The sequence below is a fragment of the Eulemur rufifrons genome, chromosome 27, assembly GCF_041146395.1.
Source record: "Eulemur rufifrons isolate Redbay chromosome 27, OSU_ERuf_1, whole genome shotgun sequence".
In the NCBI taxonomy this organism is placed as follows: domain Eukaryota; kingdom Metazoa; phylum Chordata; class Mammalia; order Primates; family Lemuridae; genus Eulemur; species Eulemur rufifrons.
In genome coordinates this window covers 30,176,951-30,204,735 of record NC_091009.1, presented here as the reverse complement: position 1 = coordinate 30,204,735, position 27,785 = coordinate 30,176,951, and the positions used below count along the sequence as shown (strand labels likewise).

The window sequence follows — 27,785 nt, the reverse complement described above, 5'->3', positions numbered from 1 at the left end:
CCACCTAATTTGGTGCTTCCTAATCTGTGTATGTATGTGAACAGATGAAAGTGTGTAAGATTGGGAAAAGAGCGAAAAAAGAGCTATGAATGCAACATGTTAACTTTTCTGCAGAATATTCAGTTGTGGCTGCAGTATAGAAATTATTTGTGAATTTGGTCTGAAACTCGAAAGTCAGCACTGAAGACAGCCTAGGAGCCATCAGCCCTTTACCCCCACTTCTCTCCCTCTCCCTCAACTTCCCCTGAATCTCTTCCTGAGATAGAATGAGCAAGTTTCATAGGCTGTGGTTTAATTAGCAGACATCTACTAAAGAAAGGTAGGCAGGCACCGTTAGTGAAAATAACTTTGTCTTGTGGTTCCTGCTTCCTTTTGCTCCGGGAACATCAGAATTTTAAAATTTTGCAGGCCTTCTGCATAGCTGTTTATATCATGTGCCACAAATTGAAGCAAATGGAAAAGGGACTGGGGGTGACTGAAATTCTAAAATTCAAGGGGGTGCTAAATGAGCTCAAGATGGTCTCTTGATTCTTCCCTTTGGTTTTTAAGTAACTCCAAGTGTGAGACAGACCTATGAATATGACAAATTCAGGTAAACATTTTATTGATGAGAATCTCCATAGTGAAAAATATGGAAGCTAAAGTAACTCCATTTTGCATGCTAATGCACCATGTTAACTTTAACTCCACTTCAGAGAATGCCTCTAAGATTTCCACTTTATCTACTGTTCCTTGTGTAAGAGCACAGACTTACTGTAAATCCTGTCCTTAGGTCAAAACCACCTTGATGCTATCACACAAATTGCAGGCAATGATGTACACAGCATAGTCTTTTCCTGGAAGGTCAACTGTGTCCTGCACATTCCTATAGAGCACATATACCCTTTTCTTATATAAGCCTTGGGTCTGGGAAGCAACAGCACGGAGATCTACCTGTCTTGTGTATGCCTAAGACCATGCTACTGCCCGTAAGTTCCCCAATAAATCACTCTACCAACAAAGTGGATTTGTCTGCCTCATTCTTTGGTTATTTGGCTCCTTCGGCATTTGGGGGTTACTTTGCATATACAGCCCTTTCACAAAACAGTAAAGTGTAGCCTACCTCTTACCTGTGTCTAACAGAGAAACAGCAGAACTAGTTGGTAAACACACAAGGTAAACATGTTGAAGAGACAGTATCTAAAGTTGATCCCCGTATCTCATCCCTTAAAATGTCTGCTGAAGGCAGTGCTGGTTGGCCACAAATGCTCTTAAAGGCATTTCAGACAGTTGACTTTTAATATTTTCTTAAAAAAATACACAGGAAATTAATTCTGTAGGTCAATACAATTCAGGGAAAGAGGAAAAAATGGAATTTCAGAACAAAGGGAAAGTGCATCCTTGTTTAGATTATCATATCCCCACACTCCCAATACCCATAAAACAAGAATTTCACTCCATGACACAGACAAGCCTTGACTGGTAGCTCAGAAATGCTGATAGCAGAGGTACTGGAACAAACAAAAGAATCTTGGTTGTCGTTGATTATTCTGTTCTGAGATGAATAAAATCCACTCTAAGGACACGTAAGGGAAACTTATAGCAGGAAAAAGACTAAATGTACCAAACACAGCAGTAAAAACCACTCCTTAGCAGAAGTGTGTCCTTAAAGGAATGGGACAGTAATCAGGTAGCTGAACTACTGGGCTGCTGCCACCCCAACCCATCCCCAAATAAATAATGTGGAAGTGTAACAGTAATAGTGTAGTAGTATTTGATTCAACGCAGAAAGTCTTTGACTCATTCAAAGCAAACACCACCATGGCTAGATGAGCCCTGGTGGGGAATAAGACGATTGTAAAATCACAGGTACTTCTAATTCATCCCCAGGTATACTGAACGCCCACATTTATGCCATCTCCTCTTATCCCAACATTTGTGTACTGTTATTTTCTCAGTCTCCAGTGCCAAGATGCTCAACATTCTACAAAGACCCTGGGGAAATAAAAAGTCCTTCAAATAATACACCTTTTTCAGTCTTCCAGGTTATACTTCAGTGGTGTTCGAGGTTCACTCACATTCCATTAAATTCAGTTGGCTTCACTTACTCCAACCTCAGTTCTGATATACCAACCCTGTTCCCCCCAAGGGAGTGTCACAGGAATCTCTCTCCTTGGTCCCCAAAGTTTTGATAGGGCTCTCCCTTTTGTTTTTCTCCGAATGCAACTGTGTTGCCCCTACCTACCTGTAGATTAGAATATTTGTTCCTAGGAAAAAAAAAAAAACACACACACTTGGATTTTACCAAACTTGTTCAAGTTGGTATCTTTCTAATTATCTAGCCTGGATATTGCCCACATCTAGTAGGCCATACTCACCTTAGTTGTCTGCAATATATGAGGCATAACTTATGTATAGTTTCCCAAGCACATGGTAATTAGAAACGACAAGAAAGTGCTCTCCAAACCAGAGGGAGAGGTGTCTGGTTTCTGACATCCATTCAGTGCGCATTCTCCTCCCTTGGATATTTGTTACCTACCCTTCTCGGGGACAACAACCAGCACAAAGGGGAGTGTGTGTCAAATTAAGTACAATCATCACTGCACCGGTGCCTGTAATCACTCTGCGCACAGAGTGAGAAACAAACATTTCTGGAAAGGATCCTTGATTCTCCCGCAAACTGTCCTTTGGACTGGTCACAAGCTCTGGATGGTGTTCTGACAATGGTCACTTCTCTCGGAGAACACACACACCAGCATCACAGCGCTGGGTTCCCATGGATGTCACTACTTCCCAGCTGTCGATGATGGGGTCATAGCACTCAATACTACTCAGCAGGGAATTACCATCATATCTGAGTGGGAAAGAAGCAAAAGAAAGAAATGAGCTTTCTATTCCTTTCCATACAAGTTCTTCATTAAAGATGCCATTGGAGCGTCTCCCTCTACCCGAACCCTGTCTTCATCCAAAAATGAGAACAGGATCACATAAACTTTTGTCCTGGATACATGATGGGTCTGGCCTGGTTTCTAAATGCTCACCCTGCAATTGCATAGAGTCTTCCCCGAAGCACTGTGGCCCCTACGTAGCATCGTGGAGTGGTCATACTCGTGACAGTTGTCCAGGAATCGGTGCGAATGTTGTATGCTTCAACAGAAGAAAGGTGGGCTGTACCATCAAATCCTCCCACCACATAAATATGGTCATTCAGCAGTGCTACTCCTGCACCTGGGAAAAAAGAAGCTATTAGCAAATGAATGGTACTAAGCCTAGGATCAGAATCCTTGAAACAAAACATGGGTCACTAATGGCTAGCTGAATTCTAGGGTAGATGAGGAATATGACTGGGCCCAGATGGGCCTAAAATAATCTAGTCCAGCGCAGGTTATTCTATCTGTAAATCCTTTGGCTAGGACTTGAAAGGATAAAAGAAAACTAGAAATGGTTCTTTTCTTTACTTTCTTTTTTTTTTCCCCTGCCCCATATAACTTGTAGGAAACTTCTTTACTTTCATTAACTCAGAAAGCCCAACCCTATTCATTAGGAGAAAAGAAGAAAGTAAAAAATCAAAAACAGTAAAGGTGGAAGGAGGAAAAGGAGTTGTGACTATGGTTCTGGAGCAATTTTTACCTAGAGAAAAGAAACTAGAATAGCACAGTGTTTTCTCCTTTCCTATATTCCAGCCTACTCCACCTCAAAAAGCTCTCAGTGAAGGTAAATAGCTCCTCTTCTGTTATTGTGCACCGAGATTTTATTTAACAAACATTTGTACATGTACTACCTAGACAAAATTATACTAGATATCCTAAAATGCAGGGAGAGAACAAAGACATGAAGGCTTTTGATCTCAAATTTATAATTTAGTTGAAAGTTTAAGCTGTCTTTATCCTAATATTCAGAGAAAAGAGAGGCAAACAGGAGAACGGAATCTGACTCACAAGCCTGCAGTGAACCAGGAAGTGTAAGTCTGATTTATTGATATCCTGTCCTGTGACTGCACCACCGTTACACATGTAAAGATGTGACAGCACTGTCTATGGTCCCCTCACTCAGGTATGGTCTTACCAGAACGCTTGGTGGCCATGGGTGTAACATTGGTCCAGTGTCCTGTATGGGGATCGTATTTCTCTACTGAATTTAAGATATTCAAGCCATCATATCCTCCTGAAAGACAGAGCAGAGACCATTCCAGAAAGAGTGGTAAATCCTCATGCCCATTCCCAGTTGGCCTTTCTTTGAGTGCTCTAGTTTTTTTTAGTTTCAATTCTCCCTCAAGAGTTCCTTAATAACCCAAAGAGAAATCTGACAGTACCCTCCTTTCTGCTTACAAGAAGATAATCCCAGTTAATGGAAAATATATTGAAATGAACTAGGGTTTTTGTTGAAGAAAGTCTATAAACTTAATTAATTTTGATAAAACAGGATTCCCACCCAGTCTATTGAGTTCTCTCCCATTCCAGCAACCCAGACTCAGTACCTAGACAGTAGATCACTCCACTGGCCACTACCAGTCCGGCGCCTTCCCGGGCCGTCTGCATATCTCCCAGCATGCTCCACTGGTCAATGTTTGGGTCGTATCGCTCCATACTGGTATGACGCCTGCTTCCATCAAAGCCTCCAGAGACATAGATCATATCTGCTCAGAATGGACAAATCACAAACTATTAGAGAATGAAAGATTTCTAAGAATTCTTTTCTCTACAAATTCCCCTACAAGTTCTTTAAATGTCTGGGAGTAAAAGCAAAGTGTTTTTTTTTTTTTTTAAATGGAATAAGCCAATTAAGTGTTACAGACAAGGAAGACAGCACAGTTAAGATATCTGAAAAGAATGGGGTAAGATGAAATCTTTAAAATCATTCAAAGACCACATGGGAGTTTACAAAAATACACCAACTAGTGCTAGTTCCTCACCCAGCACATTGGAACTTGATTTACCAACTTTGTAGTCAGTACTGAAACATGAATACTGATCCGATTCTGTAACATTGATATTTCCGAAAGCAAAAAGGCATATTTGACCGTACAAATTTATCCTCAAATTTCATACTCCTGCCAGACAAGAGGAGAGATAAGAACCGTGATCAAGCGACAGTGAAGATGGAAACATTCCCCTGCACACCAAGCCTACCTCCCAGGGTGGTGGCTCCAGCAAGGCCTCGTCGGACATTCATAGGGGCCACAGAATACCAGACCCCATCCTCGTCTGCTGTGTAATCCAGACATTCCACCGAACTGAGGCGGGAACGGCCATCATAGCCACCAATTACATAGATCCGGTCATGTAGGGACACTGAGGCTACATAACGTCTCTTACGAGTGATGCTCTATGGATTTGGAAAGAAGAGGTACACAGAATTTCAGTTAGGCAAGTTTTGGGACTTACCTTTTGCTCTCCTTGCTGTTTTTATCTGCACACCTGTGCTCTTCTTCACCTGTCACCATGAACCCTCCTTGAGTGGTTCATCCTCAAGTGGCCCCCAGCTGGCTGCCTCCTGAAGGAAATGCGTGGTGGTGCTCTTAAAGACGCAAGCCTTCTGCACATTGGTCTCTTCCCAAGGCTTCCAAATGATTTAACAGCTTTCTGCTATCCAGCATCTGACTCCTTTCCGTTCCATAAGGCACTAGGCTAAGTGACTGATATTATTCCATAAAGTAGAAAAGTATTCCTGCATTGCTAATAAAAGAGCCAGGATTCAAAGGCCCTAAAGAGCAGGAGTGGATTTCCACGTTTTCTCAGAAATTATTATTAGTCATTTAGCACTGAAATAGAGACATACTGAGGGGAGAAGGATATAAACTTCTGAGTTCAACTGACACTAGTTCAATTTAACACAATTCGACAATTTGACAATGAGTTCAGTCAAACATAATGTGACCAATGAAGGATTCTGGGAGTTATACAGACAGCTTAGAAAGGCACCTAAATAGGCAAGGTGCGGTGGCTCACACCTGTAATCCCAGCACTTTGGGAGGCTGAGGTGGGAGGACTGCTTGAGGCCAGGAGTTTGAGACCCGCCTGAGCAACATAGCAAGACCCAGTCTCTACAAAAAAAAAAAAGCCAAGCGTGGTGGCATGCACCTATAGACCCACCCATTTTGGAGGCTGAGGAAGGAGGATCACTTGAGCTCAGGAGTTTAAGGTTGCAGTGAGCTATAATGATGCCACTGCACTCTAGCCTGGGCAACAGAGTGAGACCCTGTCTCAAAAAAAAAAAAAAAAAAGAGAAAGGCACCTACATAGTAGTGGGCAGCTGAATTTGACACAGGGCTATTGACATTTCTAAAGTCTAATCTAGACAGTCAAAAACTGTTTATTGAGTACCTACTGTATACACAACATTGTTGTAAGAAACATTATGCTGTTACTAGGCTTTTCTACTCTTAGGGCTGGATTAGTTATGATCTAGAGTACGGGACCAAGGACATTTAAGCTCTTTCCCAACAAATGGTTCCACCATTATTTACTGGCAAAAAGCTCCACTCCTGAGTTTTGGGGTCATATTTTTCCACCACGTCGATGGGAGACTGCTGGCTTCCGAAGCCCCCAACCACCAGAAGCACTTCATTGGCTCCTGAAGACAAAAGTAAAAAAAAAAAAAAAATAGGTTACTTCACCATCCCTGGCTGGGTAACTCACAGGGAAGTTTAAGTAGAAATAGTTTTAAGATATCTTGTTTTATGTTGTGGAGAGATTGATCTGAAACAGGAGATACATCATAAGGCTGCCTTATATGGGAAGTTATTTCTTCTTGAGGCTCTAGTTCTTGAGTCTCTGAAATTTAAATTTCTGGACAACATTAAAAGTGTAGAAGGCAAACCTGAACATACCACTGTACTGTTTCAACCTACGGAGATGACTTTGGCTAACACAGTAATAGACAGCTTCAGTGTAGGTTGGGGACATAGAAACAGGAAAGAAATAGATTATGCTACAAAACGCAGGGAACTGACAGCATTTCCTGTTGGCTGAAAGTTTCTCAGTAAACATTCTGGTAACTGAATGTCTACAGCAGAACTTTTGACAGAGTGTCTACCAAAGTGAGTTTCAGTAATTAATTTCCCCATAACTGCCAACAGAGCTTTTGATAAGTATGAGACCACCAGTGTTTCACACTGAATGGATATAATTTTAGTCAAATCCGATGGCTTTATTTAGCCTGTTTAGCTTTTCCTAGCACAAAAATGATTTTCTTTTAGAAAATTTAAAAATAACTCAAGGACTAGTACAATCACCCATACTACATGCACCCCCCCCCCATTAAAAAGATTTAAAAAGTATTTTTCTGGTGATCATAAAATATGTAAAATACATTTTTTTCTTATTCTGTTTTAAAACTTAGCTTAAGGCCAGGAGTAGTGGCTCAAGCCTGTAATGATAGCACTCTGGGAGGCCAAGGCGGGAGGATCACTTGAGGTCAGGAGTTCGAGACCAGCTTGAGCAAGAGACCCGTCTCTACTAAAAATTTGTTTATCAAGCTTATGGTAATAACACAGAGGTATTTAAATAAAACATTAATATTCCTTTGCAATCCTGTTCCTGTGGGGTAATCTTGTTAAAGGTCTAATGTGGATCCTTGCATACCTTTGTTTATGCTCATATAAATATTACATACATACATAGGAGTTTTTGCCTCTTTTTAGTTGAGAAAGGTTTTTTTCCTACTTATTACGCCCAGTCTGTTTTCCCAGCTATGTGTATATATGTGACTTAATGCTTTTAATAGCTCCATAATATTAGCTTAATGCTTTTAATAGCTCCCATAATAGCTTCACAGTATGGTTGTACTATAATTCAGTCAACCATTCATTCCCCTTCAGATGGAATTCAGGTTGTATCCCTTTTTTTCTGACAATGCCAACAATTTATGGTAAACATTCTTCTGCATATATCCTTACATACCAGTGTTTATTTCCATAGTATAGATTACTAGAAGTGGGACAAAAAGGGTATGCACATTTCAAACTTTAATAAATATTAATATCTTGTTTAATATTCATTTCTAGATTTGTTAGTGAAGCACATTTTAAAATGTTTATTGGTCACTTATATTCCTCTTCTGTGTTACCTGTACATCTCTTTTGCCAATTTTCTAGTGGGTTATTATTCTTTACCCTGTTGGTTTAAATGGGTTCTTTTTATATTAGAAATACTAACCTTTTGTCATATATATTGAATATATTCTTTTCTAGTTCATATTTTGATTTTCTATCTTTCGCCATCAATTAAAAAATTTTTTTTGATGTAGTCAAGTAATATGAAGGATTGTTTTTCTTTCTTTCTTTTTTTTTTTTTTTTGAGACAGAGTCTCACTCTGTTGCCCAGGCTAGAGTGAGTGCCGTGGCGTCAGCTTAGCTCACAGCAACCTCAAACTCCTGGGCTTAAGCGATCCTACTGCCTCAGCCTCCCGAGTAGCTGGGACTACAGGCATGTGCCACCATGCCCGGCTAATTTTTTGTATATATATATTTTAGTTGTCCATATAATTTCTTTCTATTTTTAGTAGAGACGGGGTCTCACTCTTGCTCAGGCTGGTCTCGAACTCCTGACCTCGAGTGATCCACCTGCCTCGGCCTCCCAGAGTGCTAGGATTACAGGCGTGAGCCACCGCGCCCGGCCTGTTCTTCTACTTTTGGTTAAAAATGTTTCTACCCAGGAAGGAAAGGGGGAATTCGTTGTTGTTTAATGGATACAGAGTTTCAGTTCTACAAGATGAAAAGAGTTCTAGAGATTGGTTATACAACAATATAAATGTATTTAATACTATTCAACTGTACAGTTAAAAATAGTTAAGGTGGTAAATTTTATGTTACGTATAGTTTACAACTAAAATATGAAAAAATGGCTAAAGTTCCATCCAGAAGTTATAAAAATATTTTCCTGTAATTTCTTCTAATATTTTTAAAAATTGTCAACATTTAGTCCTTGATTCTATCTTGTGCTGATATATATCTTTGTATATAGTATATGAAATACAGATCACATTTTGTCCTCCTGTAGAAATTAATAGGACAGTACCATCTATAATGTCTTCTCTTAAGAGTTCCCGTCTTTAAAAATGCAGTGTCTTTGGGTGGTAAGATTATGATTTTTTTTGTTTTTGCTTCTCTGTATTTCTAAAATTTCTAAATTGAACATATAGTTCTTATGCTATTACAAAAACATAGGGTATAAGTCACCATTCTACTTAAATCTATTAATAAGCAGCTTAATTAACACTTTATTAGTGTGCAGCTTAATTATGATTAACACCTTAGCAAGCATGAGTCCACAGTCAGGTAAGAAAAGGAAACAATAAAACAACAAAACAAAATAACACCACACATATACAGAGTAATTCATAACCTACAAAATGCTTTTACACATTATACCTAGGCTCTCAGGACAGCGAAGCAGGGAGAGTAAGAAATGGGAAGTAAAGTATTATAATACCTGAGTACTTAGTATGTGCCAGCTTCAATGTGAGGCACCTTATATACATTATCTCGTTTACTACACCCAAAAACCCAGTGAGATAAAACACTAATTCTCTTTTTAGAGGCAGAAACATAGGCTCGGATAAATTGATACCTTGTCCAATCAGTCGCCGGGGAGGCTGGGATTTGAACCTAGGTCTGTTTGCTAAAATAATAGCTAACATAGATAGCACTTATTACGTGCCAAGAACTATTCTAAGCCTTTACATAAATTGGTTCCTCCAGTCTCCATAACAACCTTAGAGGTAGGTGCTATGATGATTCTCATTTTACAGATGAAGCAACTGAAGCACAGAGAGGTTAAGTTCTCTGCCCAAGTTAATACACCCAGTAAGTGGTAAACTGGGATATGCGCCCACAGTCTGGCTCGAGTCCAGGCTCTTAACTGCACGTTACTGCCCAAACCCCAGTACTTTCTACCACGTAATGGGCTGCCCTTTCCTTCCTCTTTTCCTACCAGAATGGATAAAACATGTAAGGGGAAGGGGAGAGGTGGGTAGAGCATACCAGTTACTACGTGGCACTCAAAAGAATCTCTAATTCACAGAATCTAAATATATTGAAATAAAATTGCAACATATTACATGACACTTCACAATTTATAATATGCTTTTATACTTTATCTCATTTAATGTTCAAATAATTGCATGACATAGATGAAGATGTCTTTGATTTACAGGAAAGGAAGTTTAGAGTGGTAAAGTTATTTGTCTGAGATGACACCATAAAAGATCTAAAACAGGGTCATTGTACTTCTTACAGAATGTTCTTTTCAACTAATTAAGCCACCTGTAAGAAGTAGTTGAAAAATATCCCCATTTGCCAAGATGCCAGCTTACCTAGACGAGCCCTTGTCCTGGGGCCCTGCATCTGACTCCGAAGTTCAGGCCTCAGATGAAACTTCTTGGCTTCATCAACTAGATCCCTGCACTGTAAACTACAGCGGATAAAAGGCTGAAATACAGCAGACAGTAGAGTGAGCCACAGGGTCTACCCCCAATACTGTAAGAGCACAAATGGTACATGAAGAATTAACTTCTCACTATTGAAAACCAGTGTCCAGAGCCCTGTGATTTCAGGAGTATTGCTTGTATTAATAATAACTATGCTGTGGGTTTCCAGAAATGATTTTTAAAATAGATATTACACAGATCACAAATCAGAAGATATGTTGAGAAGTATTCCCCATCTACATTGGCACTTACCTGTAATTACTTTTATTAGTTTATATATCTTTCCAGGGATTACGCAAATACAAGTACATAGTAACTAATAAGAATTTTAAGGGAAAACCAGAAGGCTTCTGTTATTTTCTGGGGTAACAGAAAGAAGTATACCTTGTCTGAATAATTTTCCCAAGGTTCACAGCACATAACCCCCATGTCTACTTCTGATAGTTCTGTACGGGACATCTTTCATTCGCCTCCCCGGAGTCACTCTGTGCCCTTCTCCACTCTGCTCTCTGGCTCAGAGACCGGACTACATGCCTATGTCAACAGAGCTCCCATGGCCTCTGGCTTCTGGTTGGGGTCAGCCCAACCATAGGTCAAGGCTCTGGCTGGGTATGGTGGCTCACACCTGTAATCCTAGCACTTTGGGAGGCCGAGGCGGGAGGATCGTTTGAGCTCGGGAGTTCGAGACCAGCCTGAGCAAGAGCGACAACCCGTCTCTACTAAAAAAATACAGAAAGAAATTAGCTGGACAAAGGTCAAGGCTCCTCGCAAGGCAGCGACTCTACATGACTCTTTCCTTTCAGGTTCCAGCAACTACTCCTTGACCTTGTTTCTTCAGGTTTAGGGGTTAATAGCTTGGCTATACTAGATCCAGATTATTTCGCTATCTTTTGTTGTTTCTCTATACTTACATATTTGTAAGCAGCTCTTTTAAAAATAAACCCTCCTCAGATTGTCCTATTTTGAGCATGTCATCTGTTTCCTGTTGGGACCCTAATTGATTTAAGTTCTAATTACATAGCACATCTATTAACCTGACATTTTCAGGATGAATTGGCAAGGAATATAAACAATACTAGTAAATACTTACATACAAGACATAATTCTAAAAGCTTTTACATATTAACTTATTTAATACTGACAGCAACCTATGAGGTAGGTACTATCATCATCTCTGTTTTACAGATAAGAAGGCCGAGGTACAATTACATTAAGTCATCTATCTGCCTAAGGTTCACATAGTAAGTGGTGAATTTGGGATTTCAGCCCCCTGAGTCTGGCTCCAGAGTCTGTGCTCTTAACCACAGTATAAACAACTATGGGTTGAAAGGCACATGGTACTAAAAAAAAAAAAAAAAAAGAAAAAAAAAACAACTGGACACAAAGGGTATGCTGATGGGTTGTAAGAAAGAAATTACAAATAGAAGAAAGAGAGTCTGAGATGTGACACTAACCAGCCTGCAACTTTTCTAACGTGAACAACTGAAGAACTGTGTTCAGAGTTAACTCCCAGAGATCTAGGAGTGGGCCAGCAGGAGGAACTCATTCACTGACCTGAGCCTTACCTACATGTCATAATGCACTGTTCCCCTAAAGCACAGTTCAGGTAACACAGGTGGTATATATGGCAAAACTTATGAAAACATATTACGAAGAACTTAAGTTGGAGAAACACTTTTATAAATAAACGCAACATGATATGATCAAAGCTGACAATAAAATGTATCAAACTACTATCATGCTGGCTTCATTAGAGGTCAAAAAGAAAGAGGCTTGCTAAGCAAAGCATCTTTGGCTGTTTCTCAGGCTAATTTGGAACAATTTATGTTCAACGGAGAAGGGGACAAAGTTTATCATCTGATGTTTATATAAAACACTTAGGGGCATGTAAAACAAAAAGACAACAAAACACAAAATTAAATTAAACCATAGATTTTCATTTGTGTCAGGAGCCTGACTTGCCAAGCAATTAACTTTTCTTAGAAATATGACTGGGGGCTGGGCGCAGTGGCTCACGCCTGTAATCCCAGCACTCTGGTGAGGCCAAGGCTGGGGGATTGCTTGAACTCAGGAATTCAAGACCAGCCTGAGTAAGAGCAAGACCCTGTCTCTACTAAAAATAGAAAAATTAGCCGGGCTCAGTGGCACGCGCCTATAGTCCCAGCTACTCGGGGAGGCTGAGGCAGGAGGATCGCTTGAGTCCATGAATTTGGGGTGGCAGTTAGCTATGATGATGCCACTGTACTCTAGCCCAGGTAACAGACCAAGACTCTGTCTCAAAAAAAAAAAAAAAAAAGTCTGGGGATTACCCAGTACCACCACCTTCTCTGGCATAAAGAGATGAACCAGAAGACTCTGTGTCAACATTAAAAATAATTAATTTTGAATACACAATACTAAGCTTATAAAAGCTAGTCAAGGTTTTGGATCCTGAGTGTCCTGTATGACTTACCTCAGCATCTATTACATCTGTGATGTACCTGGGCGTCAGCAGGGGCATCCGCACATACTGTAGCAGGTCAGGCAAGGATTCTTCTCGCTCCTTCTTGGCATGCTTCACCCAGTTGATGACAGCCTCAAAGACTGGCTCTTCAGAATCTACCTGTAAATGTATAATTACACATCATGGATCTGCTTTTCCAATTAGCTAACAGTGTCAAAAAACAGCCATGCTTACTTTCTCTTTCCTATGCCCCACTGCCCAACACCATTATTTCCCATCTTCCAGAAATAGCTAGGCTCTTAGGAAAACAATCTTTTCAGGCACAGCTAACTCAGATCAAGAAAAGAATTATAGTCAACCTAGGTTAAAAAATATATATAAGATAGTACCCAATAAATCATCAAGTTGCATGGCCTTCATGTCAGAATTTTTTCCATTTCTGAATTTTTTTTTTGTCATTTGTACAACTTTAGGAGAGTGGGTGGGGGAATCTGTTGTTCTATTCGAAACTGGCTCTTGAAATAACTTTTATTCATAATCATTATCATAAATCATCCACCCAAGCCTCTGAAGCAGGAGCTTCTCTTACATCATTATATGGAATGTTGTAGTTTTCAACGCACTATGAATTAGCATTTGAGCAATTACTATTATTGGGCACTGTACTACTTGAGATGATACATATAATTAGTAATTTGAGGAACTTAGGTCTGAGTTTACATATGACCGACTAAATGAGGTAAGACATACCCTAAACCCTACATTATACCACCAGAAAGACATTAGGTGTATAACGACACCTAGGACTTCCCAAAACGACACCTAAGTATAGGTCCTGTGTCCCTTCCACCAGCACCTAGAGCACATGTGCTCTGAGAGACACCTTTCAGAGTGTCACTGTGACTAACCACCCTGTGAACTTTTTCTAAGAACTGTGGTACTCTAAAAACGAACAAAATGTTCCAGAAAGTTCATTCATTCAATGGATTTACTCAATGCCTCTTAAATGCCAGGCACTGTCCTGGAAGCTGGTTATACAATGGAAGAAATCAGATATGATCCTTGTTCTTAAGTAGGGAAACAACTGTTAAATCAGAAAAATGAACCATCCCACCATTATTATATACTATATTGGAGAGGTGCCAGGGCTATGACACAGAGCAACACGAGATTTCCTAATTTAGATTGATGAGGCAGAGAAGGCCTCCCTAAAGAAGCAGTAAATTGAAATCTGATGGATGAGTGGCGGTCAGCTAGAGAGAGTAAAAGAGGACTGCAGGGCAGACAGAAGAGTAAATGCAGAAGCACTAGAGCTGCACTGCCCAATACCGTAGCCACTAGCCATGTGTGGCTATTTACATTTAAATTCATTAAAATTAAATTAAAAATTTAGCTTCTCGGTTGCACTAGCCACATTTCAAGTTCTCAACAGCAACATGGGGCCAGTGGCTAGCAAATTGAATAGTACATCTACACATCATTTCCATTTTCACAGAATATTCTACTGGACAGCACTGTCCTAGAGCTAAAAAGAGCTGGTGGCTTGAGGGGATGATTGGATAGTGTAGTAGAATAAATGAGAAAGTGGAAGAATGGTAAAAGATGGAGCTAGAGAAGTATGCAAGGGCCAGATCACAGACGGCATTAGAATACTGGATTTTACTTTAACTGAAAATCATTAAAGTAGGTTTCAAGTAGGCTAATGATATGATCATACTGATATTTTGTAAAGATTACCCTGGCTAACCTGGGTAGAACCGTTGACAGGGCCAAGAGCTAAAAGGCCAGTTAGATGCTCCCTTGGAACATTAGGCAAAAAGGTCGATGGTGCTTAGACTACAGTTGTGGCAGTGATGAGAGAGAAATAAATGTACTGGAAAAATATTTGGGAGGTCAAACTAACCCAGACTACTGATGGACTAGATGCAGGGGACGGTGCAGATGGGTGTTCATGATTTTTAAAAAAATTTTTGTTAAAGAATGATTGGCAGGCCGGGCGCGGTGGCTCACGCCTGTAATCCTAGCACTCTGGGAGGCCGAGGTGGGCGGATCGTTTGAGCTCAGGAGTTCGAGACCAGCCTGAGCAAGAGCGAGACCCCCATCTCTACTAAAAATAGAAAGAAATTATATGGACAGCTAAAAATATATAGAGAAAAAATTAGCTGGGCATGGTGGTGCATGCCTGTACTCCCAGCTACTTGGGAGGCTGAGGCAGGAGGATCGCTTGAGCCCAGGAGTTTGAGGTTGCTGTGAGCTAGGCTGACGCCACGGCACTCACTCTAGCCCGGGCAACAGAGTGAGACTCTGTCTCAAAAAAAAAAAAAAAAAAAAGAATGATTGGCAAAACGTTTTAAGAAGATGTATGCGGCCGGGCGCGGTGGCTCACGCCTGTAATCCTAGCACTCTGGGAGGCCGAGGCGGGTGGATTGCTCAAGGTCAGGAGTTCGAGACCAGCCTGAGCGAGACCCCGTCTCTACTAAAAATGGAAAGACATTATATGGACAACTAAAAATCTATATAGAAAAAATTAGCCGGGCATAGTGGCGCATGCCTGTAGTCCCAGCTACTCGGGAGGCTGAGGCAGTAGGATCGCTTAAGCCGAGGAGTCTGAGGTTGCTGTGAGCTAAGCTGACGCCACGGCACTCACTCTAGCCTGGGCAACAAAGTGAGACTCTGTCTCAACAAAAAAAAAAAAAAAAAAAGAAGATGTATGCTAGAGACAGACACAGCGTAGGTTTAAATTAGATCTATCAGCTTAAAGATGGGGTTTTTGCAATCATGAGCAAAGATTCTTAATCTTACTGAAGCCAGAATAAATTAGAATCACAGAGAAACAGCTAAGCTAGGAGGAAAAAACTCCAACATTAATGCTTCATTTGGAGAAAATAAATTTTCTCCACAATAAATTTTTACAAAGAATTCTCTTATGCTTCAGGCACTGGCATTCTTATTTAATGGCAGACTAGCCCATTGTACTAAGTACTAATATTATCTACATTTTATACAAGAGGTTAGGTAACACATGCCACACAGCCAACACTAAACCCCACTCTAACTCTAAAACCTATGTTGTCATAACCAATATGATATACTGTTTCCCACTGTTTTACTATTGTTTTATTTAATAAGAGGAAGTGTTAGCAACTGAGAGTCAGACATCTGGTTCCTTTTTCTGGCTGGTATACGGAACAGAAAAAAATGTGTCATTTGCTGTCTTTCCAGAAAAAAACCAAAAGGTCAGTCTTGACCCATACTTAAGGAAAACTATATATAAGAGTTCTCAGATTGGTTTTCATCTTTGTTTCTGATATAAGGTCAGTTATTTGGTCTCTCTGCTCCAACCAGTTTTATTCCAAAGTCTACATAGTTCCAAAATAAATGACTTCTGTGACTGCTTCCTGATTTGGACAATTAGAAACAAAATGACTACATGACCAGCTCATAGTTTAGTGGTCAAGAAAACAGGATTCTGGAGCCAGATTGCCCACATCTGAATCCTGGCTCTACCACTTACTAGCTGTGATATGATAGGTAACCTCCAACCTTCAGTTTCCTCCTATGAAAAATCGACGTGTGAGAATTAAATAAGATAAAAGTACCAAGAATGGTGCCATTAGAAGGGAAGCCCCAGGGGACCGAGATTTTTGTCTGTTTTGTTCATAACTGGATCCCCAACACTAGGAACAGTTCTGAGCACATAGTAAGTACTCAATAAATATTTGGTAAATGAACCAATAGTAAATGCTGAGTAAGTATTAGCTATTTTGTTATTATATGCAATGAACTTCAAATACATAGTGTTCATTCTATTCACTGTATTTTCCAATATATGGATAAATCAAGAAAAATCAAGATATTCTACTGAATTACCAGTTTTCAAGAATATACTTTTTGGCTATGCCTGGCATTTCAGCACAAGGATACAATGTCCCACACCAAGAGGGTGAGAACTAAGATTTTTGCAAATTCTTCCCTCAGCAGCATTTGTAACTTCTTTGGGCTGATATGAAATAGCATGTCGGGCTGGAAAATTATTCATCTTTAGTTAGAAACAATGTCACCAATGTGCCCTAATCAATTTTGCTTCAGAAAAGTCACTAGGAAAAGGTATAAAGAAAAAGTTGACTAAAATTTGGTAAGAAACATATTTAAGACCTGTTATTATATTACATAAAACCCTAATTTTAAAATAAATCAGGGAATAGTCAGTTAATTTGCAAAAGTGTATTATAGGATTTCTTTAAGTAGCAAATTCCTCCCTACAGCACTTAGAATCAAACTTTGATTCTTTTCAATACATCTCATTTAAATTGAGGTACACCTGTAGAGGTGCCACTAACTTCCAGGAATACACTAATTTAAAATCCACTTTATTATTACCAGATGGGAGAGAGGGAAAGAAAGAGATTCAAAAACAAACAAAACAAAACAAAAAAAACTCCTAGCCTTCCTAGAAATCAAATTTCTCTTAACTAGTGGAAACAAAACCCAACAGGTAGACTGTTTTTGTACTGTTGGCTTTGCCAGGTATTTTCTAGAAGCTCCTAACCAAATTAAAAAATTGAGCCACTAGAGATGAATGTTGCAGGCTTTAAAGACATCTAATAACCCTATATTGGACTTATCACTTCAATTCCTAGCCTAACTACAGATCTATATGCAATAAAAACTCTTCTACTTGTACTCTGAATTAGGATTAGGATTAACTAAAATTCTCCTTGTGGGGTAAGTCACTGAATGCCTGCCTGGCACACCCTTCACCCCTGCTAGGTGAAGCGTTGCTCCTTTAACATCCCATTCACAAGGCCCTTCCTTCCCTTCCCCTTGTGCCCTCACGAGGCAGCTACAATCTGTCGTCTGCTTATGTAGATCCTCACTTCCAAAGTTTGTCTCCTCCTTTTTGATCCACTCGTGGGCAAAGATTTACTCTTCTTTCTTCTACATAGTTTCCTTACCTTGTATAGGCTCATTATTCTCATTATACCCTAATATAATTCTTTTTGTTCTATATGTCTGTCTCTACTACTATATTGTGAATTCCCCAAAAGCAAGGTCTATATTTTACCCACTTTTGGATCTGACGCACCTGGCATAGTGATTGCTTCATGGTAGGTATTCTCAATAAACATTGGTGAAATGAGTGAATGTCTAACACAAATATTCTACAGAAACCCACTTTACTTCCATTTTCTGCTTATTCCATACTCTGATTAATAGTGATTCTCAACCATTGGGACCATATATTTAATTGAAGAAAGTGGTAAAGACCCTTTTCATAAAGACGCAAATAAATCTGGTATATAATTTCGGGTATATAATTTCAGGGAGTTAATGTAACCTTTAGAGCCAATATGGACATCTGATTATGAAGCCCTGATACAGAAACACAGTAACTCCACCTTGCTTTGCGAGTTTTCTCTTTTTTTTTAATTTCTCCCTCATAAGAACTTTGCAAGTTTTATAATTGTCATAACAAAAGTCTTGAAGAAACCATAATACCAAGTGAAATCTGTACCTGAATTTCATCACACTTGATTAGCTTTTCCACCTCTCCTTGACTTAGAAGAATGAACTCTTCGTGCTGTACCACTTCAGGAAAATGCTTCTGGCTAAAAACCTCAGCTGCTTGCATCAGGTCAACACAGTTGTGGGTTTCAGCAAAATCCCTGATACCCAGGCAATTAGAAGGGTCCAGCTGACTTTCTAAGAACTCACAGCAGGCTTGCTTCACACCTAGGACAAACACAGGCAGTGAATACGTCAGGATACTTGGCCCGGTGTGAATGGGTCTATATTCTTGGATCTCAACATCTTCTCTACATGCTATCAGAGGAACCCTTGCTCAACACCTAAAAAAAAAAATATTTGAAATTTTATGCTTAAAGAATTTAAATCCTACTTTTGTCTTAATGCTGTGTAACTTTCAGAAAAATCTTTACACTTGTCTCTGCTTCATCTTTATTTATTTATTTATTTATTTTTTGAGAGAGTCTCACTCTGTTGCCTAGGCTAGAATGCCGTGGCATCAGCCCAGCTCACAGCAATCTCAAACTCCTGGGCTCAAGCGATCCTCCTGCCTCAGCCTCCCGAGTAGCTGGGACTACAGGCATGCACTACCATGCCCGGCTAATTTTTTTTTTTTCTATATGTTTTTAGTTGTCCTGCTAATTTCTTTCTATTTTTTTTAGTAGAGACAGGGTCTCGCTCTTGCTCAGGTTGGTCTTGAACTCCTGAGCTCAAATAATCCACCCACCTTGGCCTCCCAGACTGCTAGGATTACAGGTGTGAGCCACCATGCCCGGCCTCTGCTTCATCTTTAAAATGAGTATAGCAAGATGAATTTCTTCCAGAGACACCGGCACAATTAAACAAAAATGCCCATAAAACTCTGGGAACGAAGCAACAAAAACAATTACAAATTGAGATTAATGTACCTATTTTCTACTCTACATGAAAACTTACTAAAAGACTCCAGGGAAAGAAAAACAGAAGATACTAATAATAATCTCATATTTCTCTAACTGAAAAGTTCAGAGTATAATCTTAATTTTTATGATTATACACTAATTCAAAGCTTCACACTGTTTAAATTATGTATTAAAAACCGAAAATATTTCAATCATATGTATATAAGAACTGAAAATAATGAAAACATAACTGAATGTTAAAAAAGACTGAGAACTGGGAGACCATCTCTAACCCTGTGAAAACTCTAAACTTTCATTTTTGTGCATCAATTCAATTTTTTAATTTCAAAAATTTAAAGATACAAAAGGGTTTTACCATGAAAAGTCCCCCACCCTCCCTATTAATATGGCCATTTAATGGCCAGGTAAATTAACAGTCTCCATGTAGGCAACTAATACTGCCAGTTTCTTGTATTTTCTTACAGGTGTATTCTATACATATATGTAAGAAAATGGTTAATTTTCCTCGCCTTCATGTTTTTTAAAAACAGAAAAGGTGTAAATGCTCTCTTTTAAAGAGCCAGGGCCAGGTGTAGTGACACCCTGTAATCCTAGTGCTCTGGCAGGAGTTTAAGGTTGCCCAGCCTGGGTGACAGAGTGAGACTCTCTCTCTCTCTTTTTTTTTTTTTTAACAAACAAACAAACAAACAAACAAACAAAAAAAGAACCAAAAATTTGTATTTGGAAAGGTTCCATTATATTGCTATTGACATCTAATCTTTTATTGCTCAAAGAGACAAAAGCCACAGGAAGTAAAGATGAGCACTCACAGTCTGCCTCCATAATTTTCATGATTAAGTTTACATCAGTAATTTTAAACATTTCCAGGGCGACTTTGGCGTGGACAATAGCAACTTTTAACGTCTATACCTTTCAGCTGAAGCAGACAGGCTGCAGGAAGCAGTTCTTGCACGTTCTCCACCGTCACATGTACTGTTTCTGTGTACACAAAGTCTAACAGGATCTCCATGGTAGAGGCAGTTAAACCTTGGATATCAACATAAGGTTTCCCCTTCTCTGAAAGCTGAAAATTCAAGCGGTAGGAAAGAATGGTGGTTATAATTTCACAAGATAAAGGCAGAATCTCATATCTGAGAGCTTAAGGTGATATTAGTAATATTAATTGAATATATATCTTTTAAAAATTATGAACTATTTTGATGTGTATAAAGCAAATACAGCCTATATTTGTAGTTTTTCAAATGGAGTGTGTAGTTTTCTGTACCCTAGGAGTATATAGCAGGTGACATCTTCCTGGAATAGCAATATTACCCGTGAATAATTTTAGAAATTGATTTCATATTTAAACAAACATAGATGTATTACTGTATAGAATGCAAAAGTTCCATGAACATACCACTGGTGTCCATGAACTTTTAAGACAAAATACAAAATTTCAGTGAAATTTCATACTTACAGAGGATCCTGTGGCTTACAGTGCCAGACTCTCCAGGACTGCCTAGTTCCTGTCATATGTCCTTAGAATTACATTTCATAATGATCAAAAGAAACTGGCAGGTCACCCTAATAGACTTTCTTATATAATATCGTCTGAATACAACTGAACTGTTTGATAATTTTCCAAAATACTGGGTTGACTCTATTTTGGGACTACTGAATTGTTAGTGGTATATTTAGTCTAGAATATTTCCTTGAAGTTGTAAGTACTGATGAGGCCAGAGAATCATAGGAAACTGTTTAGCTAAGAGTAGAAATCTTCAACTTTACAGGACAGTAAACTATCTGAAAACTGATTATCTTATGAAAATTTTACTAGATCTTAACCTTAGTTTAGAAATTCATATTACTCATAAAACACCAGTGCACCTTCATTATGAACTAAATGACTTTATCATCTTTGATTTCTCCAACAGCCCAGAGAATAATCAAAAAGCATTTTCTACCAAAGCCAAGCACAAAATCGATCCCTAACACTAAAAAAAAAAAAAATCACTAGAATATTATTTAGAAAAAGCACATTAGGGTTTTTTTTTTTTTTTTTTTTTGAGGCAGAGTCTCATTCTGTTCCCCAGGCTAGAGTGCTATGGCATCAGCCTAGCTCACAGCAACCTCAAACACCTGGGCTCAAGTGATCCTCCTGCCTCAGCCTCCTGAGTAGCTGAGATTACAGCTGTGCGCCACCATGCCCGGCTAATTTTTCTATTTTAGTACACATGAGATCTCGCTCTTACTCAGGCTAGTCTCGAACTCCTGACCTCAAGTGATCCTCCCGCCTTGGCCTCCCAGAGTACTAGGATTACAGGTGTGAGCCACCACGCCCGGCCGCACACTAGGTTTTAACATTTAACACAGAATAAGAATTTATAAACAATTACTGTCCCAACACATTAAATACATTTCATACTAATGATACTGAAATATAAAAGTACATATATTCCAGAAGTTTCTCACTCAATAAATAAACTATATTCCCATCAAATAGTTTAAATATGGAAATGATTTCACTATGTAAGAATTTAGAGTAATTATACATTTGTATTTTGCTTTAGAATTTTTCAGCATGTTTCTTGTTTACTATTATTTCATTTGATTCTCACAGCAAGCTGATAAGGTAGCTAAGGTCTGATATTATTGCCATTTAAGAGATAAAAGGATCTAAGGATCAAAGAAGTTATGTGACTTAACCAGGGTCACTTAACTAGTAAGAGACAGATAAAACCCAGGTCCTCTTGCCTTAGTCCTTTGATCTTTCAATTGGACATTTGAGGAGCATTTCAGGGCCAGAAGAGAATAAGGAAACCATCTTGTGGGCCATTTTATTTTACAGATCAACCCAGTTAAGTTAGATGGCTGCCAGGGCTCATACAGAATTGCAAAGAGAACCAAGTCTAGAATCCAGGTCTTTGGACTCTCTACTTTTTTTCTGAGACAGAGGCTCACTTTGTTGCCCGGGCTAGAGTGCCGTGGCGTCAGCCTAGCTCACAGCAACCTCAAACTCCTGGGCTCAAGCAATCCTCCTGCCTCAGCCTCCCGAGTAGCTGGGACTACAGGCATGCACCACCATGCCCGGCTAATTTTTTGTATATATTTTTAGTTGTCCAGATAATTTCTTTCTATTTTTTAGTAGAGATGGGGGTCTCACTCTTGCTCAGGCTGGTCTCGAACTCCTGACCTCAAGTGATCCTCCCGCCTCAGCCTCCCAGAGTGCTAGGATTATAGGCGTGAGCCAACGCACCCGGCCTGGACTCTCTACTTTAAACCACTTACTTTAAGAAATAAAGACAAAACCATTTGGCATTTTCTTGCCTGATGTTAGTTTTTAAAGAAAGAAATAATTATTGACGAGAAAAACGGAAATTTTTGAAGAACTTTATACTAATTTTTGAATGTGTAAAAAAAGAAGACAAATTTTTTTCTTTTTCTTTTTTTTGAGACAGGATCTTGCTCTGTCACCTAGGCTACAGTGCAGTGGCGTCATCATAGCTCACTCCAACCTCAAATCCTGGGCTCACGCAATCTGCCTGCCTCAGCCTGCCAAGTAGCTGGGACTACAGGCATGTGCCACCACACCCAGCTAATTTTTCTATTTTTTGTAGAGATGGGGTCTCCTTATGTTGCCCAGGGTGGTCTTGAATTCCTGGGTTCAAGCAATCCTCCCACCTGAGCCTCCCAAAATGCGGGGATTACAGGCATGAGCCACCATGCCTGGCCCAAATTTTTTCAAGTTGACAAAAATAGGATGCACAATGTGTAATTAGCAGTCAGCAGTCCTAGTCCATTTCACGCTCAGCAGCTGCTGGGTGACACTCTCCTTACTCAGTTAAATGCCAACTGTTTCTGATGCTCTTGGGCAGTTATAGTGGAGAAGAGTATAGGACAGGCATCTGCAATGTTATATTATACAAGATGATTTTAAAATTAACCTGGATTAGCTGGAATGACCTGTCAGGTTTCTGTGTTTTTCCTATTAGCCATGTGACTGAGCACTGGCTCACAGCATCATAAAATACACTGGCTTTAAAATCAGATTGTAGACTATAAAAATCCGTATTTCAGAGGCTTAGAAGGCACAATAGCTAAAAATTGGGCTTTAGAGTCAGAAAATACAGTATTAAATCCTATCTCTACCACCTATAAGCCATGTGATTTTGAGCAAAGTCATTTAATATCTGAGACTTTATTCCTTCATTTGTAAAATGAGATGGTAGTATCTACCCCTAGGGTGAGTGAGATACGTATGCCAATCACTTAGCACAGTAGCCGGCCACAAAAGGTAGCTATCATTAGCATGCTACACCTCTCCTATTCTAACCCAGCAGCAACACCTTCGCTAAGGTGATAGAATTAACTAAAGAAAATACTGGTGCTTAAAAACTTCTAAAAAAGTATTCTCATAATGAAATATTTCAGGCATATATACAAGTATAAATTATATAATAAATAGTGGCATACCCACCACTACGTTTTACCAAAAAAAAATCAAGACAATTTATTTAAATCTGTTTTTCAATCAGAGTTGGGATCTTGAAAAACAAAAAGTTGCAGTGCTGCCTTCTATTTAGCATTATAAGAGTACCTCACAATACAGTCAACAGCCTCACTCTACATTTTAAGTATTCTGGCAGGCAATTACTAAGTAGTGTTTTTTAATACTGTGAGCACTAACTTTTTTCTTGTCAAGCCAACTTTTTCCTATAGAATTCCCTTTGTTAACTGCTTATACTCTGGAGTTGGCATCTTTTTCCAAGTTACACCCTTTCTACTTGTATAGCCATTCATTAAGTCCTCTTCTTCCCTTCATGTGAAATTACCCTAAAATCTACATTGGTAGAAGGAATACTGATTTCCTTCATATATTGTTAGGAAGAGTGGGATGAGGTCTGAATCCTACTCCTCTTTCCTCCCTATCTCCCTGGTATTCACTTAAAAAATTTTAAACTGCAAGGAGAAAAACTGGAAGACCAATTTAAAAAAGAATAAATAAAATCTAATAGCTGACATTTATGTGTTTACTACATGCTAGATACTATTCTATTGCATATTACTATTTAACTATCCCTTAGAGATGACGAAACTAAAGCACAGTCAAGTGACAGACCTTATCCAGAGCCTGCCTATTTAACCACCACACTATAAAACTTCACTATTACATCAAACTTCTACTATCTTATTCAGTGCAATTAGACAACTATGAAGTTACAAGCGTGAGCTTCATTTGTGTGGGGACAACTTACCACTTACCTCACTGGTGAACATGGCACAGAAGTAATCACTGCAGGCAGCCAGCACAATCCGATGGGCGGGGAAGTCTTTCTGCTCCACTTTCAATGTCACATCACAGAGGGTATTGCTCTTCCTGAGTGAGTTCATTGAGTTGAGGATGGATTTAGCATGAGTATTCGTCATTATGTCTTTGGGGGCCATAATGTCTCCCATCAAGCAATATGGAGAAAGAATAAAAGGGGTCCTTGGATTCTGCAACTATAAGAGAAAAACACAATGAGCACATTTGAAGAACTGGGGAAACTGAACATATTGAACTAGCTTTGCAAATTAAGGAACAAAGAAAAGGCTTCCTCAGACTCGAACATCCACAAACAGAGAAGACTCCTATCCTTGGCATCACCACCACAATCTAGCCAGTAACTATTCCAAGGAAAAGTTTTCTCTTCTTCCTCTGAATTCTTGTATCATTAAGTGCCCCACCACTTGAAATTTATTGTAATCAATGCTCTAGTGTAAGTAGGAAAAAACCACGTATCCTATATATCTTCACAAGGTTGTTGTCTCAAATGATAAAATGATGAAAAGGTGTGATATCACTTATTTAATATTCCTAAGCAGATAAATATTAATGTTTAGAGGGTGAGGATCCTGTTTTATATATTTTTGTATAGAAAGTATACAAAAAATCGCGTATTTACAGAAAGGCGAATCAGTGAAAATAAAACATTTTTCAAAAGCAGCATGCAAAGAATTATGTATGATTCCCAAATATATCTGGATTCCTTCTTAAAATGAAACTTCAAATGAGGACCCTGTACCTACATTGAATAGTGGAAACCATGCAAGCTATTAGAGCTCGTCAACAGGAAGGTCTTCCTACTCCACATTAGTAAATGTTCATCCTTGTTAACAGATCAATATTTGTCATAATTCTTCTATACTCAAAGAGCTTTATTAGGATATAAACCTATCAAAACTCCTCTACTACTAACTTTACTGCCATAGCCTGTTACTTGTAAAGTTCACTTTTATGCATCCCTTAAATGGACTTATTGGCCGGGCACGGTGGCTCACGCCTGTAATCCTAGCACTCTGGGAGGCCGAGGCGGGTGGATCGTTTGAGCTCAGGAGTTCCAGACCAGCCTGAGCAAGAGCGAGACCCCGTCTCTACTAAAAATAGAAAGAAATTATATGGACAACTAAAAATATATACAGAAAAAATTAGCCGGGCATGGTGGCACATGCCTGTAGTCCCAGCTACTCGGGAGGCTGAGGCAGGCGGATCGCTTGAGCCCAGGAGTTTGAGGTTGCTGTGAGCGAGGCTGATGCCACGGCACTCTAGCCTGGGCAACAGAGTGAGACGCTGTCTCAAAAAAAAAAATAAAAAAAATAAATGGACTTATTAATAGATTACATATTTAAAAAAAATCAATGTAAGGAGTACTTTCTTGATTGCCGACATATTTTATTTATTTATTTAGTTAGTTAGTTCAGTCTCCGTAGAGACTGTCAAAAATTGCCAAGGCCAACTACATTTCAAGTCATCATGGTGGCGTATCGGGAAAAGTTTTCAATTAGCAATAATCAAGCCTCAGATAAACTTCATTGGCTACGATACTGCCACTGCACAAAGCTACCACTGACACATTTTAGTCATACTATTTTTTCATTTTTATGTTTCAGGGACAATTTCTAGGGAATTAAATGGAGGTGGTATAGAGAGTGTATCTTATTTGGAATCCTAAAGTTTTGAAATGATCCAAGGGGGAAAAAAATCAGTGGTATTCAAAAGTCCACAACTCACTTTTTTTTTTTTTTTTTAGAGATGGGGTCTTGCGATGATGCCCAGGCTGGACTCCATCTGCTGGGCTCAAGGGATCCTACCACCTTAGTCTCCAGAGTAGCTGGGATTACAGGCACACACTACCACGCCCAGCTCATAATTTTTTAATGGTAAAACCAAGATCCTACATTCTCATCTATTTCATTTATAGTTAGCGTGTAATACATTCTGTAAGCACTCTAGATACCCACTCCAGTAACTCTGCAAGATCCATTTCACAGAAAAGGAGGTGATTCATCAAAACATCTGATGTTTTTCAAAAATGTTTCCCTTAAGCCAAATTAGTTCCAACTCTGGGATATAAGAACGGTCTGAGCAAAAGTCCATTCACTGCAAAGATATCCGGGGTGGGGGGGTGTTACCACAGGGCTCGGCCCATGACGGGGCTTCAGAGCTCAGTGTCAAAACTGACAGTAACCCTAATGCAGAGTGGTCTTTCTTCTTGGGGATTCCTGACTCACCAGGGTTTCAACACATCCTTCACCCTCACCTTGCTGAAGCGATCTAGTCTAGAACTCCCGTTATCATCTGCATAGAGAGGTTCCCCCACGGAAGATGCGGAGCGGGGGAGGGGTATCAAATTCTGGAAAGGCTGAATTCTAGAGAAGGAAACGAGGTCCTTCTCCCTGACAACACCAGGCATTCAGCTGGCACCGGCGGGTGGCGGCATCCGAGGGGCGCAGTTCCGGGGGGCGAGGGGAGGGCGCTCGCGGCAAGAGGCCCCCCTGGCCTGTCTCCTCTCCTGGGCGTCTCTCGCATTCTGCCTCGGAGGGAGACGACGGATGGGGGAAGGGCCACAACCCGGAGCTGAGGGTGGGAAGGAAAGGGTGACTGCCACCACCTCCGCGCAACTCACCTCTACTTCGGGGCCCACCCGGCCGCGCCGGCCCGTTCCCCGCCCGAGGGGATGGAGTGGGGCGCGGGGCCAGCAGGCGGCTCAGGACGAGCCGAAGCGCCGCCGCCGCCCCGACCCGAGGCTCTGGAGCCGTCACCGTGGTCGTCCGGGCTCTAGTCCCCACGGCCGCGCGACGTGATGACGCAATGCAGCTCCGGGACCGCCCCGCTCCCTACCCGGGGGCTGCATCACGTGAGGACACAGCGTCACGTGACCCACGGGTACCCGGGTGCCAGGCTTTAGGTCGCTGCTAGGAAGCCCAAAAGAAGAAGGTGGCGTAGAGGGGGTCCGGCGGGAGAACGGGGGAAGGCGCAGCTCTCCGTGTCGGGGGTTGGCCGAGGCTGAGCCGCTCCCCGCGGCTCCCAAGGCCGGGCCGGCGCAGGGTTCCAAGGCTGAAGGTGCTGATTGCAGGAAGTGTGTTTTACCTGCGGGGTGTTCAGGAACCCTCTCACGTCGACAAAACCCACGGAGGCTTCACATTTCTTCAAGTTCATTGTCCACAACGGCCTTTTCGGGCCGACCAACGCTGTGGTGGGACTCCTC

At 40.2% G+C, this 27,785-nt stretch overlaps 1 protein-coding gene and 1 non-coding gene across 4 annotated transcripts; both read right to left on the bottom strand.

Moving 5' to 3' along the window:
- Nucleotides 1–1,259: 1,259 nt before the first annotated feature.
- KLHL12 (kelch like family member 12) lies at nucleotides 1,260–27,785 on the bottom strand. 3 transcript variants are annotated; one of them, XM_069459763.1, is made up of 12 exons: nucleotides 27,668–27,785; nucleotides 24,520–24,759; nucleotides 20,188–20,341; nucleotides 18,366–18,583; nucleotides 12,860–13,009; nucleotides 10,294–10,408; nucleotides 6,446–6,552; nucleotides 5,109–5,304; nucleotides 4,457–4,615; nucleotides 4,045–4,143; nucleotides 3,021–3,207; nucleotides 1,260–2,833 (listed from the first exon to the last, which is right to left on the bottom strand). In XM_069459763.1, exons 1-12 carry the CDS (start codon nucleotides 27,734–27,736, stop codon nucleotides 2,707–2,709), a joined length of 1,821 nt encoding a protein of 606 aa, XP_069315864.1. In that variant the 5' UTR covers nucleotides 27,737–27,785; the 3' UTR covers nucleotides 1,260–2,706. The 3 variants fall into 3 exon arrangements, with proteins under 3 accessions (XP_069315864.1, XP_069315865.1, XP_069315866.1); XM_069459764.1 differs by lacking the exon at nucleotides 27,668–27,785 and adding an exon at nucleotides 27,204–27,337; XM_069459765.1 differs by lacking the exons at nucleotides 5,109–5,304; nucleotides 6,446–6,552; nucleotides 27,668–27,785 and adding an exon at nucleotides 27,204–27,337.
- On the bottom strand, nucleotides 25,999–26,139 carry LOC138375941 (U4 spliceosomal RNA). The gene has a single exon (XR_011231633.1). It is a non-coding gene; the product is annotated as a U4 spliceosomal RNA (small nuclear RNA).

Coding starts and splice junctions, on each gene's coding strand:
- KLHL12 (XM_069459763.1), bottom strand. CDS start 27,736: ATGAACTTGAAGAAATGTGAAGCCTCCGTGGGTTTTGTCGACGTGAGA. Junction 4,144..4,456: donor TGGAGTGATCTACTGTCTAG/GTACTGAGTCTG, acceptor TCTGTCTTTCAG/GAGGATATGATGGCTTGAAT. Junction 2,834..3,020: donor AGACTCTATGCAATTGCAGG/GTGAGCATTTAG, acceptor TTTCCCACTCAG/ATATGATGGTAATTCCCTGC.